The 14,817-nt window shown below is 40.5% G+C and overlaps 1 protein-coding gene across 2 annotated transcripts in view; it reads left to right on the top strand.

The window, feature by feature from the left end:
* SVOP (SV2 related protein) overlaps positions 1-14,817 on the top strand; it is a 102,393-nt gene that overhangs the window by 50,707 nt on the left and 36,869 nt on the right. For both annotated transcript variants that reach the window (XM_077296095.1, XM_077296086.1), the window contains 6 exons: positions 3,175-3,335; positions 5,876-5,961; positions 8,408-8,506; positions 9,130-9,201; positions 9,303-9,427; positions 9,755-9,818. In XM_077296095.1, the coding sequence (XP_077152210.1) occupies positions 3,175-3,335; positions 5,876-5,961; positions 8,408-8,506; positions 9,130-9,201; positions 9,303-9,427; positions 9,755-9,818 (607 nt within the window). The remainder of the gene's footprint in view (positions 1-3,174; positions 3,336-5,875; positions 5,962-8,407; positions 8,507-9,129; positions 9,202-9,302; positions 9,428-9,754; positions 9,819-14,817) is intronic.

Here is a 14,817-nt window from a genome sequence, read left to right on the forward strand (position 1 = left end):
TTTTAATTTCTCCTTTCATTACTGCTGTGCCTTCTATTTTGAGTTGTATCTGCATCTTGTGTGTGGCATAAATCTGTATATATGAGTGCCATTTATGCAAGCATTTTTATTAGTCCTAAGAACCAGATTTACTGGATTTCAAATGGCTACATAATTAGGTATTCCCATCTCCACAATCCTATCCCAATAGATAGTAGGTATAATAATGATAATAATATTAGCAAATACCTCCAATTAGAAATGTAGTATATTCTTAAACTATTTCTCTTTCCTCATGTGCAGGCATTGCAGGACGTTAGGTATCCATGGTTACGACCACTATCAACTAACTAACTAACTGTCACTATATCAGTGGTTGTAACCATGGATACCTAAGGTCCTGTAATGCCTGCGCATAAGGAAAGAGATATAGTGAATTAAAAAAAATTATATATGGAGACACTGAGGTCAGCATGTTCTCTGGTCCGCTAGCTGAAACCACATGGACCAGGGATCATCCCACCAAATACCTGCTCTCCTTTTCCCATGGGCATATTACTACTCAAACAACACAGGTTGAGAGTAAAAGAGTGTGGCAATGCTTTATTGAACCACAAAAAGAGGCAAATAACACATAGAACAGCTCCAGAATATACCCAAGATGGTGCAAATTATGGAGTCTCAGCCTTCCGCTGACTCGCCAGAATAAGAGGAGCTGTTACTTCAGAGCCTCCAGGGCTGACTACCCCACCTGTGGCACGCACACAGAGAGGAGGTAACGACAAGCTTAGGAAGATGACAGTCCATTGAGGTACAAGGCCAGTTGACCGGAGGGTCACAATCTGGCTTCTCTGAACATATCCATGGAGCCAGGTGACCGGCTTCTCCCAACCCTGGCTTTCACAAAAGATATTCATGGGGGCTCAGGTGACCATTGGATTTAAATCCCAACTACTCCAAATGTATCCATTCTTCAGAGGTGGTCAGTGGAGCAGATCTGTATTCTTTCAGCCAGGACCATGGTCCCCTAAGCTGGCATCCTGTAGAATGACAAATCTGTGCCCCTCGTGATGGAGCCATGATGTCTTGGCTGCTGTCCTGTAGAGACTGAGTTTCTATTTTTTTGGATCTCTGGATGTATTTCTGTATATGGAGGTATCTATTCTTTTTATAGTTAACAAATGTCCTTCAAGCTAGCATTCATGGGTAAAGGGGAAGAATGATGATGAGACCAACTCGCATTGTTTGATTATGTAATCTATTTCCATAGTTTTTCCTCCTGTGTTTTGCAAGTCAACAAACTAGCTGGCCAGGACAATGTGTAATCAGCATATCAGCAAACTTAATTGTTCAATGACCCTGCATGACTGTTTTACAAAGATACCAGACAATAAGTTGCAGGATCTGATATCAGACGCAAACATTAGCCATTCAAAAATATAATTTTAACCTGCAAGAAGAGTCAACATTTCAGACTCTTGACCAACTGAATAAAAAACACATAAATTCAAAAGTCATTCCTCCTGGTTTGCTGAAAATACATGTCTGGCTAATTAAGATAAAATGCTGTGTAGTCACACTATACTACATTTCTAATTGGAGGTATTTGCTAATATTGTTATTATTACACCTACTATACAGTATGTTTGCATAGGATCTTGGAGATGGGAATACCCCTTTAAAGTATACCCCCTTTATACACCAAAATTGTTATAGTACAGGAGTGTGCAGAATAACTGTTTTATCAATCTCTTTCATTAACAATTTTGCACTCAGGAACAGCTGTGGTTTACAGTGTGGTACAATCATATTACATTCCATAGTGCCAGAGACAAAAAACTGAGACACAGAAGGGCCAATGTAATAATTTTTCTGAACAACTGGAGGTTCTTCTTCCTCCACTTATGAGACACTTTTCTTCCTCCTTAGCTCATAACACACTCTGAAAAACATCTCAAACCAATCTTGCTGAAAGCAAGATTGACTGCCACCTCACAGAATTATCCTTTAAAAGTCTATGGAGAGAGCAGAAAAGAGTGAGGATCACAATGAACATAGTGAGAGAACAGGCAAACACAGGTCAATTCTGTTTCAGCTTTTAGAAAATATAAGATTCACAGCCACACTGCTCAATACTGCTGTGTAATAGTTTCTATTCAGTTGCTGCTGATATCTGTGTGCTACATAGAAAGAGGAGCAGGAATCCATCTCTCTATATGTTCCGTCTATGGGAAGCACCATAGCAGCTAGTGTACATGGAGTAGGTCAAAGATAACTGAAAATTGGAGATAAAGCTTACAGGATACATAACATGGCCACATAATGTTTTATTACTCATGTACACATATGACAACTTATTCTGAAAAGTTAATATAAATGAAAGGTACATTTTAAGGATTTGGGTTTTTCTTTTATGTAAATTGTACAATAAGTTATCTGAAGCTTTCTAAAATCTTTTTCATTACAATTTCTAACCATTAACTAGATATTTCACTTCTAGTGATGTTAATATTCTTGATTACGCACAGAAAACCGGTATAGATCTATTAATTCTCTGAAGTGGATAGAATTGTTTAAAGTTCTATACTTTTCAGTGAGTTAAACAGATCAGCAGGGCACATTTCTCTCATCTTCTACAATATATCGGCATACTATATACACACTTGCTAAGTCTCAATTGTCTGTGAGGTTCACAGAAAAGGTAGGGCTGAAGTTGGCAAAATAAGAATTGGCAAAAAGTGTAATGTGTATGGAGGCCTCCTGACTCTCCTTCAACAGATAATGTTGAGAAAGAGATCCTACATTTTGAATTTCAATGGCCAATCCTTTTGTTTGCTTCTTAGATAATTGCTACCAGAGGGGTCTGGCAGCAGCTCACTTATAAAGAACAAAGGCGTTCGTAGCCGGGTGTTCCTGTGTATGCGAGGAGTCAGGAGAGATAGCTGTTGTTTGGCCAATGACTATCTAACATGTAGGGGGCCCATTAGAAGAAGTCTCAAACAACCGCCTCAGAATACAATCATGAGTTACATGTACTTTAAAATTTGATTTCTAAACCAGACATCCTTTTTAAGAACAATACTGAAAAACTCTCAAACAATGTATTATCCAAATTAGCAATAGATGACTCACAGCAAAAAAAAGGAAAAGTTGGACCTCGAGTTTCAAAAAATTTACTAAAGATTCTCTTTACAGTGTTGTCAAATTCCGTCGAACTGGAGAAAGTGCCAGATCAGAAGAGGACAACATCTCTGGGGAGCATGAAATTCAAATTGTACCAGTCCGCACAGATTTGGAAGCAGTGGAGCTAGAAGATGGAACCACAGTGCCAAAGGAATTTGCCAACCCTACTGATGGTAGGAACTCTACTTTGCCACTAAGATGTTTTGTATGTAACCAGTAGTAATTAAATGTGTCTATGTTCCAAGATTACAGTCTTCGTCATGTACTCTAAACGTATACATGACCTACAGAAAGACATTTCGACTGGATTCCCTCTTATTATATAAATCAATCTAAACACAATAAATAAAACTTCTATCATAATCCTGCATTATTTAGCAGCGCCAACATCAATCTCCTTTAGGAACAATCACCCCACAAAGCATTTTATATAGCTGCAGATAATCCTCACACAGTTGAGGAGTATTTCTGGGATACTTTGTATTTACACCCCTCTTAAGGTGATGCCACAATCTCTGAAGATTTCACAATATCTTTTTTGCTGTAACTTTTATTTTTCCATCAAGAAAGTCGTATGAGGGCTTGTTTTTTTGCGAAGAGTTGACGTTTTTCATTTTACCATATTGTCTATTGAAAAATGGGAAACATTTTTCAAGTGGGACGAAATTATGAAAAAAATGCAATTCTGCCATTGTTTTATGTTTGTTTGATTTTTTTAACCACATTCATTGTATGCTAAATGTGACCTGTGGACAATTTTTTAGGTCAGTTCGATTATGGTGATACAGAACTTTCACAGTTTTTTTTTAATTTATGTTAAAAAAAAGATGTCCTGAAATTTAGTAGAAAACATTTTTTTTTTGTTTTTTTTTATGAGAAATGTAACTTTTATTTTTTTGTGAATGGAGCTGTGAGAGCTCTTGTTTTTTTACATTAACCTGGTATGGTTAATTTGAATATCCATGTCAGTATGGCTGTGTAATAGCTTTTCAAAGTGTTCCCACTTAAATGGGAACTGTACTTTCAACAAACTTTCCATAAATCAGTAGTAAAGGTGAATATAAGAAATTCATATTATGTCTTTTCAGAGAAATGTCCTTCTTTCTCCACTTATGAGAACTTGTTACCCTCCCCATGCTTTCTGAACTCATAATTCGCTTTATAAGATGACTGACTGCACAGTGAGGTGCCATGTTACACGACATATTTAAGTCAATCGATAGGAGAGGGGAGAGCGGAGCATAGTGACAGGCAGAGAAACAGATAGTGTGGATTCTACGTAGCTTAATCCAGTGCTGGATTCACAGCTACACTGCTCAATACTGCAGAATAATTTACTCCATGCCTCTGCTACTTCTGTCTGTGAGTTAACAAAAGGTGGCCCCAAACCATGATGCCTCCTACACTAGGCTTCACATTTGGGATGAGGTCTTGGTATTCATGTACATTGTTCTAATGCCCAAACATATAGTTGTTCATATTTTGTCTCAACTGTTCATAGAACATTTTCCAACAAGTATTATGCAACATACAGGTGGTCTAGGGCAGTAGACCTTTTTCTTTTGGACAGCAACTGCTTCTTTTCTGGTGTCCTTTCACAAACACTATTCTTTGACTTTTTCTAATAATGGACACATGAACAGAGGTTTTTGCACTTTGTAGAGTCTTCAGTAGGTGTTTGCTATTATTCTCAAATTATTTCTCTCAATTTCAGAATTACCAATTGTGCTCTTGGAGTGATCTTAACAGGACAACCACTTTTAGGGATAATAGCAACAGGTCTGATTTTTTTCCACTATTAGACTATTTTATGTACACCTTAGGCTTTAGCAATGCTTTTGTAGCCTTTTTTTTAGATCCTTGTGTCTCTATAACACATCTTCTGAGGTGTTCAGATTGTTGTTTGCATCAAGGCATGGCTCACTCAAACCAATTTTTCTTGAGAAGAACAGATGTGTCAGTGTGTGCCTTTTTATTATGGGCACAATACCCACATTCCTAAACTCCTTAACTGAAGCACTGTTTTCCAATTGGCTATTAGAGAAGTTAATAACATAGATGTTTGCTTACTTTATGTCCTTGCAAAGTGGATGTTTATGGAATGTGCTCAATAAAAGACATGAAGAGTACAAACGTTTGTGTGCTATTAGTTTAGTTACTTTGGGTTTGTCCATAATTGCGTCTTACATAACAATAAGATCACATTTTACTAATAATCAATGCAGAAGTATAGGTAATTCCAAAGGGTCCACTTACATTTTCTGGCATCTGTACATGTGATACAATGATAATGCCTTTTATATGAATACCAAGTTCATTGATAGTGACAGCCGTGTAGAAAAAGTAATCAAAACATGTGGTAGAATATGAGTAGAAAAAAAATCAAAATCCTTGATTGTAATTATTTTGCACAAAATATGATTTATGCTATGAAGCAAACTGGGATTTATTAAGATTAAACCTATTCCACTTTTAAAACAATTGGTGAGAATGACATAAATCAGATAAATGTGAAGATGCTCATATAATACAGGTTTTTATCAAAATTAAAGACTTTTTAAAGTCAAAATTCTTTTGCACAGCCCTTGATAAATTCTACCTAAAGTCTTGTGTTCAACAGATTTACTTAATCAGTTGACAGGGATAAATCATTGCTTCCTTCTGTTTAGTAGTCAATGCCTTCACTCGGAGTCTGCTTTATTCTCCCTCACAGACACATTTATGGTGGAAGATGCCGTGGAAGCTATTGGATTTGGGAAATTCCAGTGGAAACTGTCAATCCTCACTGGACTGGCCTGGGCAAGTAACTGTTATATCACAGTACTAAATTCAACTGCATTTAAAGAAAGTGCCTTATTTTTAAAGACATAAATAATATATTGTTTATTTTGAACCTGAAAATGTTCCAGAAAATGAAGTACTTCTCCCAGAAAATTATTGTTATTATACTTGTTTTGTAAGGCAAATTGAGGCAAAAAAGGCAAATTGGACATAATTTCACACAAAACCCCGAAAATGGCCAAGACAAAATTATTGGCTCCCTCAACCTAATATTTGGTTGCATACTTTAGGAATAAATAGCTGCAATCAATCACTTCCTATAACTATCAACATGCTTCTTACACCTCTCAACTGGAATTTTGCACCACGCTTCTTTTGCAAACTGCTCCAGGTCTCTCATATTTGAAGGACGTCTTCTCCCAACAGCAATTTTAAGATTTTTCCACAGGTGTTCAATGGGATTTAGATCCAGGCTCATTGCTGATCACTTCAGATCTCTCCAGCGCATTGTTTCCATCCATTTCTGGGTGCTTCTTGAAGTATGCTTGGGGTCAAACTTAGCTTTCTAAACATTTGAATGATATGCTTTACCAAAAAGCTCTATCTTGGTCTCATCTGTCCACAAGATGCTTTTCAGGAAGGATTTTGGTTTACTCACTTACATTTTGGCAAACTGCAGTCTAGCTTTTTTATGTCTCTGTGTCAGCAGTGGGGTCCTCCTGGGTCTCCTGCCATTGCGTTTAATTTAATTCACATGTCGACAGATAGTTCTTGCTGACACTGATACACCCTTAGCCTGTAGGAGAGCTTGATTGGGGCTACTCATCCACCATCCGGACACTCCTGCGTTTCAACCTTTTATCATTTTTTGTCTGCCATCCACATCCAAGGAGATTAGCTACTGTGCCATGGGTTGTAAACTTCTTGATTATGTTGCGCCCTGTGGACAAAGGAACATCAAGATTTTTTAACCTTGCTATTTTTGATATTTATCAACAATTTTGGTTTTCAAGTCTTCAGGTAGTTACCATCTCTTCTTTCTGTTCTACATTCTTAGTGTGGCCCACACAGACACACAGTGCAAAGGTTGAGTCAACTTCTCCCCTTTTTATCTGGTTTCAGTTGTGATTTTCATATTGCCCAAACCTGTTACTTGTCACAGGTGAGTTTAAACAAGCATCACATGCTTGAAACTAAGTTGTTTACCCCCAATTTTGGAAAAATGCCAACAATTGTGCCCTTTTGGGGGGTTTGTGTGAAATTATGCCCAATTTGCCTTTTTTTCTAAATTTTTTATGTTGTTTCAAAACACACAAAGGAAATAAATATGTGTATAACAAAACTTGTATAACTGCAATCATTTTATGGGAGAAATCTTCATTTTCTGGAACAATTTCAATCGTGCCAACACTGTAAATGATGAATATTTATCTTTCATTCATCTATTGTATTGGTCCCTATGAAGTGGCTTGTCAAAGATCCCTAAATATGGCACTGGGTACAAAACAACATCCACACAATATTGCAGAAAGATGCCACCATGCCATGTTGAATGGTAGAATACCGTTTTACCAAATGTAATAGTAACATATCTGCAAACTCATGATTTCTTATTTTTTAGTTTAATATATTTTTGACATGTGACTCGCAACCAGCATTCAAAGTTGAAAGTGGCTCACAGGGTGTGAAGCCATGGTCTCACAAACATGACTGAGATGCCGATCTCCACCTGCCATGAACTCCTGCCACAAGGAGACTCTGTTCTCCACACACGTCCAAGGCCTCACAGTTCTGCAGTCGCTTCTGTTGTTAGACTCCCAGCGACTAACTAGAACCTCTGAAAAGGAACTGCGATCCCCAAGAGAGGCTCTCACAAGGAGCATACATAGGCTAATGCTTCACCTAAGTGTTCCAAGCTACCAACCATTATATAGATGCACATTGACATGCCTAATGCCTTGGCAAATACCTGTGTGCCTTTGAGTCATGTCACAGCAAGCTCCTCACTAGCACAGTATCCAGCAAGGAATTGTCCAGCCTGAGGTTACAAGTCCGCAGTCACGCTATGTGACTGCAGACTTTTGAATCCTCACATTACGTACATTGAGTGCTGTGAACATTTTCTGGTGCCAGGAGCTGCGGGCGCGAGTATGTGATATGCATACATGCCTTTCTGTTTTACAAATAAATACTTAATGTGTAAAAGGCAATGGTAAGAAGATGCAAGACCTGAACTGTGCTACATGTGCAAAGTTTGTGAATGGGTTCCAAGTTGTGGTAAAAGAGTCTTCTATTGTAACGTTCTGTCCATAAACAATATTAGTTTCTCAATATTGATCAATATTCATAGATTTTATCTTTGATATTTCTATGTGACTTTGTTGCCACTTTTTCTTGGTGGTCTCTCTGTTTGTCCTTCTTGATGCATCTTTCTCTTTAATCCTTTGCCTCTTGATTTATGTAGATGGCAGATGCAATGGAAATGATGATTCTTAGTATCCTGGCTCCACAGCTCCACTGTGAATGGAGATTACCCAGTTGGCAGGTTGCTCTGCTCACATCGGTAAGCAGATGCACTGACCACTTCTTGGATCTAATTCCAGGTGTTGCATTGACGTAATATGCGCCTGAGGACTTGCTCTTATCCTGTGTAAGCACAAAGCTCTGCTGGCGCAGTTATTGAATATAAAACTGTTAGCTGCAGTGGCTCTGTGATAAATTTATACTACAATGCCCTTGGTAATTGAATTTTTGACTGTGTCTTAAAAAGTAATAATAAAACATATCAATTTTTTCTTTGTGTCGTGTCAACCCTCAAATCTATAGGCAGCTAAACATGTTTCTTTACTAAAAATCTCAATCCGTTGTGCTAGTTACAGTACGTATGCTGTCGCCCACTATGAATGTGGCCATTTAAACTGTATGTAGATTTGCTTTATGCTTTATAGAATGGCTTCTTCTTGGGATGACACTTTATGATGATAACATAAAATGCAAAATTAAATAAAAATTCTAATTTGCATAATTGATTGCAAACTTTCATTCCCTTCATTATAGATTAGCAAATAAGCAACTAAAAGCTGTCACTTTACTTCCAGGCCTGCGGTGGAAAGATGCCACCTTAAGGGATTTAAAGGACACTGCGACACATAGATCGCTGATGTTTGTGTTCTGCTTTCTCAACAGGTCGTGTTTATTGGGATGATGTCCAGCTCATCCCTTTGGGGAAATCTCTCAGACCAGTATGGTAGGAAAACCGTAAGTCATACAGTCGGGTCATTTGGTAATTAGTTAATGTTTTGATCAAATTCTATTGGGATTATCCTTTTTTGACAACTGCTGGTGCCATTTCTTTCCAGGGTCTGAAGATCAGTGTATTTTGGACATTGTATTATGGAATCCTCAGTGCATTTGCGCCTGTCTACAGCTGGATTATTGTACTTAGGGGATTAGTTGGTTTTGGAATTGGAGGTGTCCCTCAGTCGTAAGTATGCTATTGATCTGCTTTTGAATAATACCTTATCAAAATATTGAGTATGGATTTTATTTCTAGTTTATTCTGTATTTTCTAAATAAAACATTTTTATTATTTTATTACATCTCATTTTTTTTCATTTTTAATGACATTTTCCTATGTAGCCAATAACTGTTTATGATGCAAATTAAGTGGAAGTAACAGTCTAAACTCTTGATTTTCAATCTGTAGTGCGTCCACCGCAGGAACAGATGTCATATGTGATTTGACCACATAGTCTGAATAAACCTTAAATCTACACCTCTCTCTTTTTTTTTTTTTTTTTTTATTGACCAGAGTGACACTGTATGCAGAGTTTCTTCCTATGAAATCAAGAGCAAAGTGTATACTTTTGATAGAGGTGAGAATGTGTTTTTTTTTTACATTTTCATACAGAGTTCTTGGAAATCAAAGTACCCTTCCACTTTTTTTTTTTTAGTGTCCCCTCCATTAGCAATCAGTTATGTAATGCGTCTATGGTGAGTACATTAAAATACTTACCGGTTACTGTCTTCTGCCTCTTCCAGTGCTGTTCTGGTCCTCTTCTAGATCATGTGACAGCATTTGTGACTATCCAGATCTCAAAACACCCTCTGTGTGGACCAGCAGACACTTTCGCAATGTAAATCTACACTCACTGGCCACTTTATTAGGTACACCTGTCCAACTTCTTGTTAACACTTAATTTCTAATCAGCCAATCACATGGCGGCAACTCAGTGCATTTAGGCATGTAGACATGGTCAAGACAATCTCCTGCAGTTCAAACCGAGCATCAGTATGGGGAAGAAAGGTGATTTGAGTGCCTTTGAACGTGGCATGGTTGTTGGTGCCAGAAGGGCTGGTCTGAGTATTTCAGAAACTGCTGATCTACTGGGATTTTCACGCACAACCATCTCTAGGGTTTACAGAGAATGGTCCGAAAAAGAAAAAAAATCCAGTGAGCGGCAGTTCTGTGGGCGGAAATGCCTTGTTGATGCCAGAGGTCAGAGGAGAATGGGCAGACTGGTTCGAGCTGATAGAAAGGCAACAGTGACTCAAATCGCCACCCGTTACAACCAAGGTAGGCCTAAGAGCATCTCTGAACGCACAGTGCGTCGAACTTTGAGGCAGATGGGCTACAGCAGCAGAAGACCACACCGGGTACCACTCCTTTCAGCTAAGAACAGGAAACTGAGGCTACAATTTGTACAAGCTCATCGAAATTGGACAGTAGAAGATTGGAAAAACGTTGCTTGGTCTGATGAGTCTCGATTTCTGCTGCGACATTCGGATGGTAGGGTCAGAATTTGGCGTAAACAACATGAAAGCATGGATCCATCTGTCATGTTCTCAATGGCAAGAGAACATAGCATCAGCATATATAGGAACTAGCTCTTGGAAGATGGGAACTGAGCTGACCATGAACTAAACCTAACGCACAACTAGCAGTGGCCGGGTAGCATGCCTACGTTGATTCTAGATGCCCAGCACCAGCCGGAGGACTAAATAATGCTAGCAGAGGAAAATATTAGTCCTAGCTCACCTCTAGAGAAATACCCCGAAAGGAGACAGAGGCCCCCCACATGTATTGGCGGTGAATTAAGATGAAATTACAAACGTAGTATGAAAATAGGTTTAGCAAATTTGAGGTCCACTTACTACATAGCAGAAGACAGAAAGGACACTTTCATGGTCAGCTGAAAACCCTATCAAAACACCATCCAGGAATTACTTTAAAACTCTGGCATTAACTCATAACACCAGAGTGGCAATTCCTGTTCACAAGAGCTTTCCAGACACAGTAACGAAACTTCAGCTGTGAACTGGAACAAAAATGCAAAAACAAACATGGACAAGAGTCCAACTTATCTAGTAGTTGTCTAGGAGCAGGAACAAGCACAGAGAGGCTTCTGATAACATTGTTGACCGGCAAGCAACTAACAGAGCAGCAAGGTTATATAGCGACTCCCACATCTTGATGGGAACAGGTGAACAGAGAAGATGACAACACCAGTTCAATTCCACCAGTAGCCACCGGGGGAGCCCAGAATCCAAATTCACAACAGTACCCCCCCCTCAAGGAGGGGGCACCGAACCCTCACCAGAACCACCAGGGCGATCAGGATGGGCCCTATGAAAGGCACGAACCAGATCAGAGGCATGAACATCAGATGCATTCACCCAAGAATTATCCTCCTGGCCGTATCCCTTCCACTTGACCAGATACTGGAGTCTCCGTCTGGAAACACGAGAGTCTAAGATTTTCTCCACAACGTACTCCAACTCACCCTCAACCAACACCGGAGCAGGAGGCTCAACGGAAGGCACAACCGGTACCTCATACCTGCGCAATAATGACCGATGAAAAACGTTATGAATAGAAAAGGATGCAGGGAGGTCCAAACGGAAGGAAACAGGGTTAAGAATCTCCAATATCTTATACGGGCCGATGAACCGAGGCTTAAACTTAGGAGAAGAGACCCTCATAGGGACAAAACGAGAAGACAACCACACCAAATCCCCAACACAAAGCCGAGGACCAACACGACGGTGGCGGTTGGCAAAAAGCTGAGTCTTCTCCTGGGACAACCTCAAATTGTCCACCACCTGTCCCCAGATCTGATGCAATCTCTCCACCACAGCATCCACTCCAGGACAATCCGAAGTTTCCACCTGACCAGAGGAAAATCGAGGATGAAACCCCGAATTACAGAAAAACGGGGACACCAAAGTGGCAGAGCTGGCCCGATTATTGAGAGCGAACTCCGCCAATGGCAAAAAAGCAACCCAATCATCCTGGTCAGCAGACACAAAACACCTCAGATATGTCTCCAGGGTCTGATTAGTCCGCTCGGTCTGGCCATTAGTCTGAGGATGGAAAGCGGACGAAAAAGACAAATCTATGCCCATCCTAGCACAGAATGCCCGCCAAAATCTAGACACGAATTGGGTCCCTCTGTCAGAAATGATATTCTCAGGAATACCATGCAAACGAACAACATTTTGAAAAAACAGAGGAACCAACTCGGAAGAAGAAGGCAACTTGGGCAGAGGAACCAAATGGACCATCTTAGAGAAACGGTCACACACCACCCAGATGACAGACATCTTCTGAGAAACAGGCAGATCTGAAATAAAATCCATCGAGATGTGCGTCCAAGGCCTCTTAGGAATAGGCAAGGGCAACAATAATCCACTAGCCCGAGAGCAACAAGGCTTGGCCCGAGCACAAACGTCACAAGACTGCACAAAGCCTCGCACATCTCGTGACAGGGAAGGCCACCAGAAGGACCTTGCCACCAAATCCCTGGTTCCAAAAATGCCAGGATGACCTGCCAACGCAGAAGAATGAACCTCAGAGATGACTCTACTGGTCCAATCATCAGGAACAAACAGTTTATCAGGTGGGCAACGATCCGGTCTATCCGCCTGAAACTCCTGCAAGGCCCGCCGCAGGTCTGGAGAAACGGCTGACAATACCACTCCATCCTTAAGGATACCTGTGGGCTCAGAGTTACCAGGCGAGTCAGGCTCAAAACTCCTAGAAAGGGCATCCGCCTTAACATTCTTAGAACCCGGTAGGTATGACACCACAAAATTAAACCGAGAGAAAAATAATGACCAGCGCGCCTGTCTAGGATTCAGGCGCCTGGCGGTCTCAAGATAAATCAAGTTTTTGTGGTCAGTCAATACCACCACCTGATGTCTGGCCCCCTCAAGCCAATGGCGCCACTCCTCAAAAGCCCACTTCATGGCCAAAAGCTCCCGATTCCCAACATCATAATTCCGCTCAGCGGGCGAAAATTTACGGGAAAAGAAGGCACAAGGCCTCATCACGGAGCAGTCAGAACTTTTCTGCGACAACACTGCCCCAGCTCCGATCTCAGAAGCGTCGACCTCAACCTGAAAAGGTAGAGCAACATCAGGCTGACGCAACACAGGGGCAGAGGAAAAACGGCGCTTAAGCTCCCGAAAGGCCTCCACAGCGTCAGGGGACCAATCAGCAACATCAGCACCCTTCTTAGTCAAATCGGTCAATGGTTTAGCAATATCCGAAAAACCAGCAATAAATCGACGATAAAAGTTAGCAAAGCCCAAAAATTTCTGAAGACTCTTAAGAGAAGAGGGCTGCGTCCAATCACAAATAGCTTGAACCTTGACAGGATCCATTTCAATGGAAGAGGGAGAAAAAATATATCCCAAAAAGGAAATCCTCTGTACCCCAAAAACACACTTAGAACCCTTCACACACAAAGAATTAGACCGCAAAACCTGGAAAACCCTCCTGACTTGCTGGACATGAGAGTCCCAGTCATCCGAAAAAATCAGAATATCATCCAGATACACAATCATAAATTTATCCAAATAATCGCGAAAAATATCATGCATAAAGGACTGGAAAACTGACGGAGCATTTGAAAGACCAAAAGGCATCACTAAATACTCAAAGTGGCCCTCGGGCGTATTAAATGCGGTTTTCCACTCATCCCCCTGCCTGATACGCACCAAATTATACGCCCCACGAAGGTCAATCTTAGAGAACCACTTGGCCCCCTTTATGCGAGCAAACAAATCAGTCAGCAACGGCAATGGGTATTGATATTTTACAGTGATTTTATTCAAAAGCCGATAATCGATACATGGTCTCAAAGAGCCGTCTTTTTTTGACACAAAGAAAAAACCGGCTCCTAAGGGAGATGACGATGGACGAATATGTCCCTTTTCCAAGGACTCCTTTATATATTCTCGCATAGCAGCATGTTCAGGCACAGACAGATTAAATAAACGACCCTTTGGGTATTTACTACCCGGGATTAAATCTATGGCACAATCGCACTCTCGGTGCGGAGGTAATGAACCAAGCTTGGATTCTTCAAAGACGTCACGATAGTCAGACAGGAACTCAGGAATTTCAGAGGGAATAGATGATGAAATGGAAACCACAGGTACATCCCCATGAGCCCCCTTACATTCCCAGCTCAATACAGACATAGCTTTCCAGTCGAGGACTGGGTTGTGAGATTGCAGCCAAGGCAATCCTAGCACCAAATCATCATGTAGATTATGCAGCACCAGAAAGCGAATAATCTCCTGGTGATCCGGATTAATACGCATAGTTACTTGGGTCCAGTATTGTGGTTTATTATTAGCCAATGGGGTGGAGTCAATCCCCTTCAGAGGAATAAGAGTCTCCAAAGGCTCTAAATCATACCCACAGCGTTTAGCAAAGGACCAATCCATAAGACTCAAAGCGGCGCCAGAGTCGACATAGGCATCCGTAGTAATAGATGACAAAGAGCAAATCAGGGTCACAGATAGAATAAACTTAGACGGTAAGGTGCAAATGGAAACAGATTTATCAAGCTTTTTAGTGCGCTT

Source organism: Ranitomeya variabilis, chromosome 1 (assembly GCF_051348905.1).
Source record: "Ranitomeya variabilis isolate aRanVar5 chromosome 1, aRanVar5.hap1, whole genome shotgun sequence".
Classification (NCBI taxonomy): Eukaryota; Metazoa; Chordata; class Amphibia; order Anura; family Dendrobatidae; genus Ranitomeya; species Ranitomeya variabilis.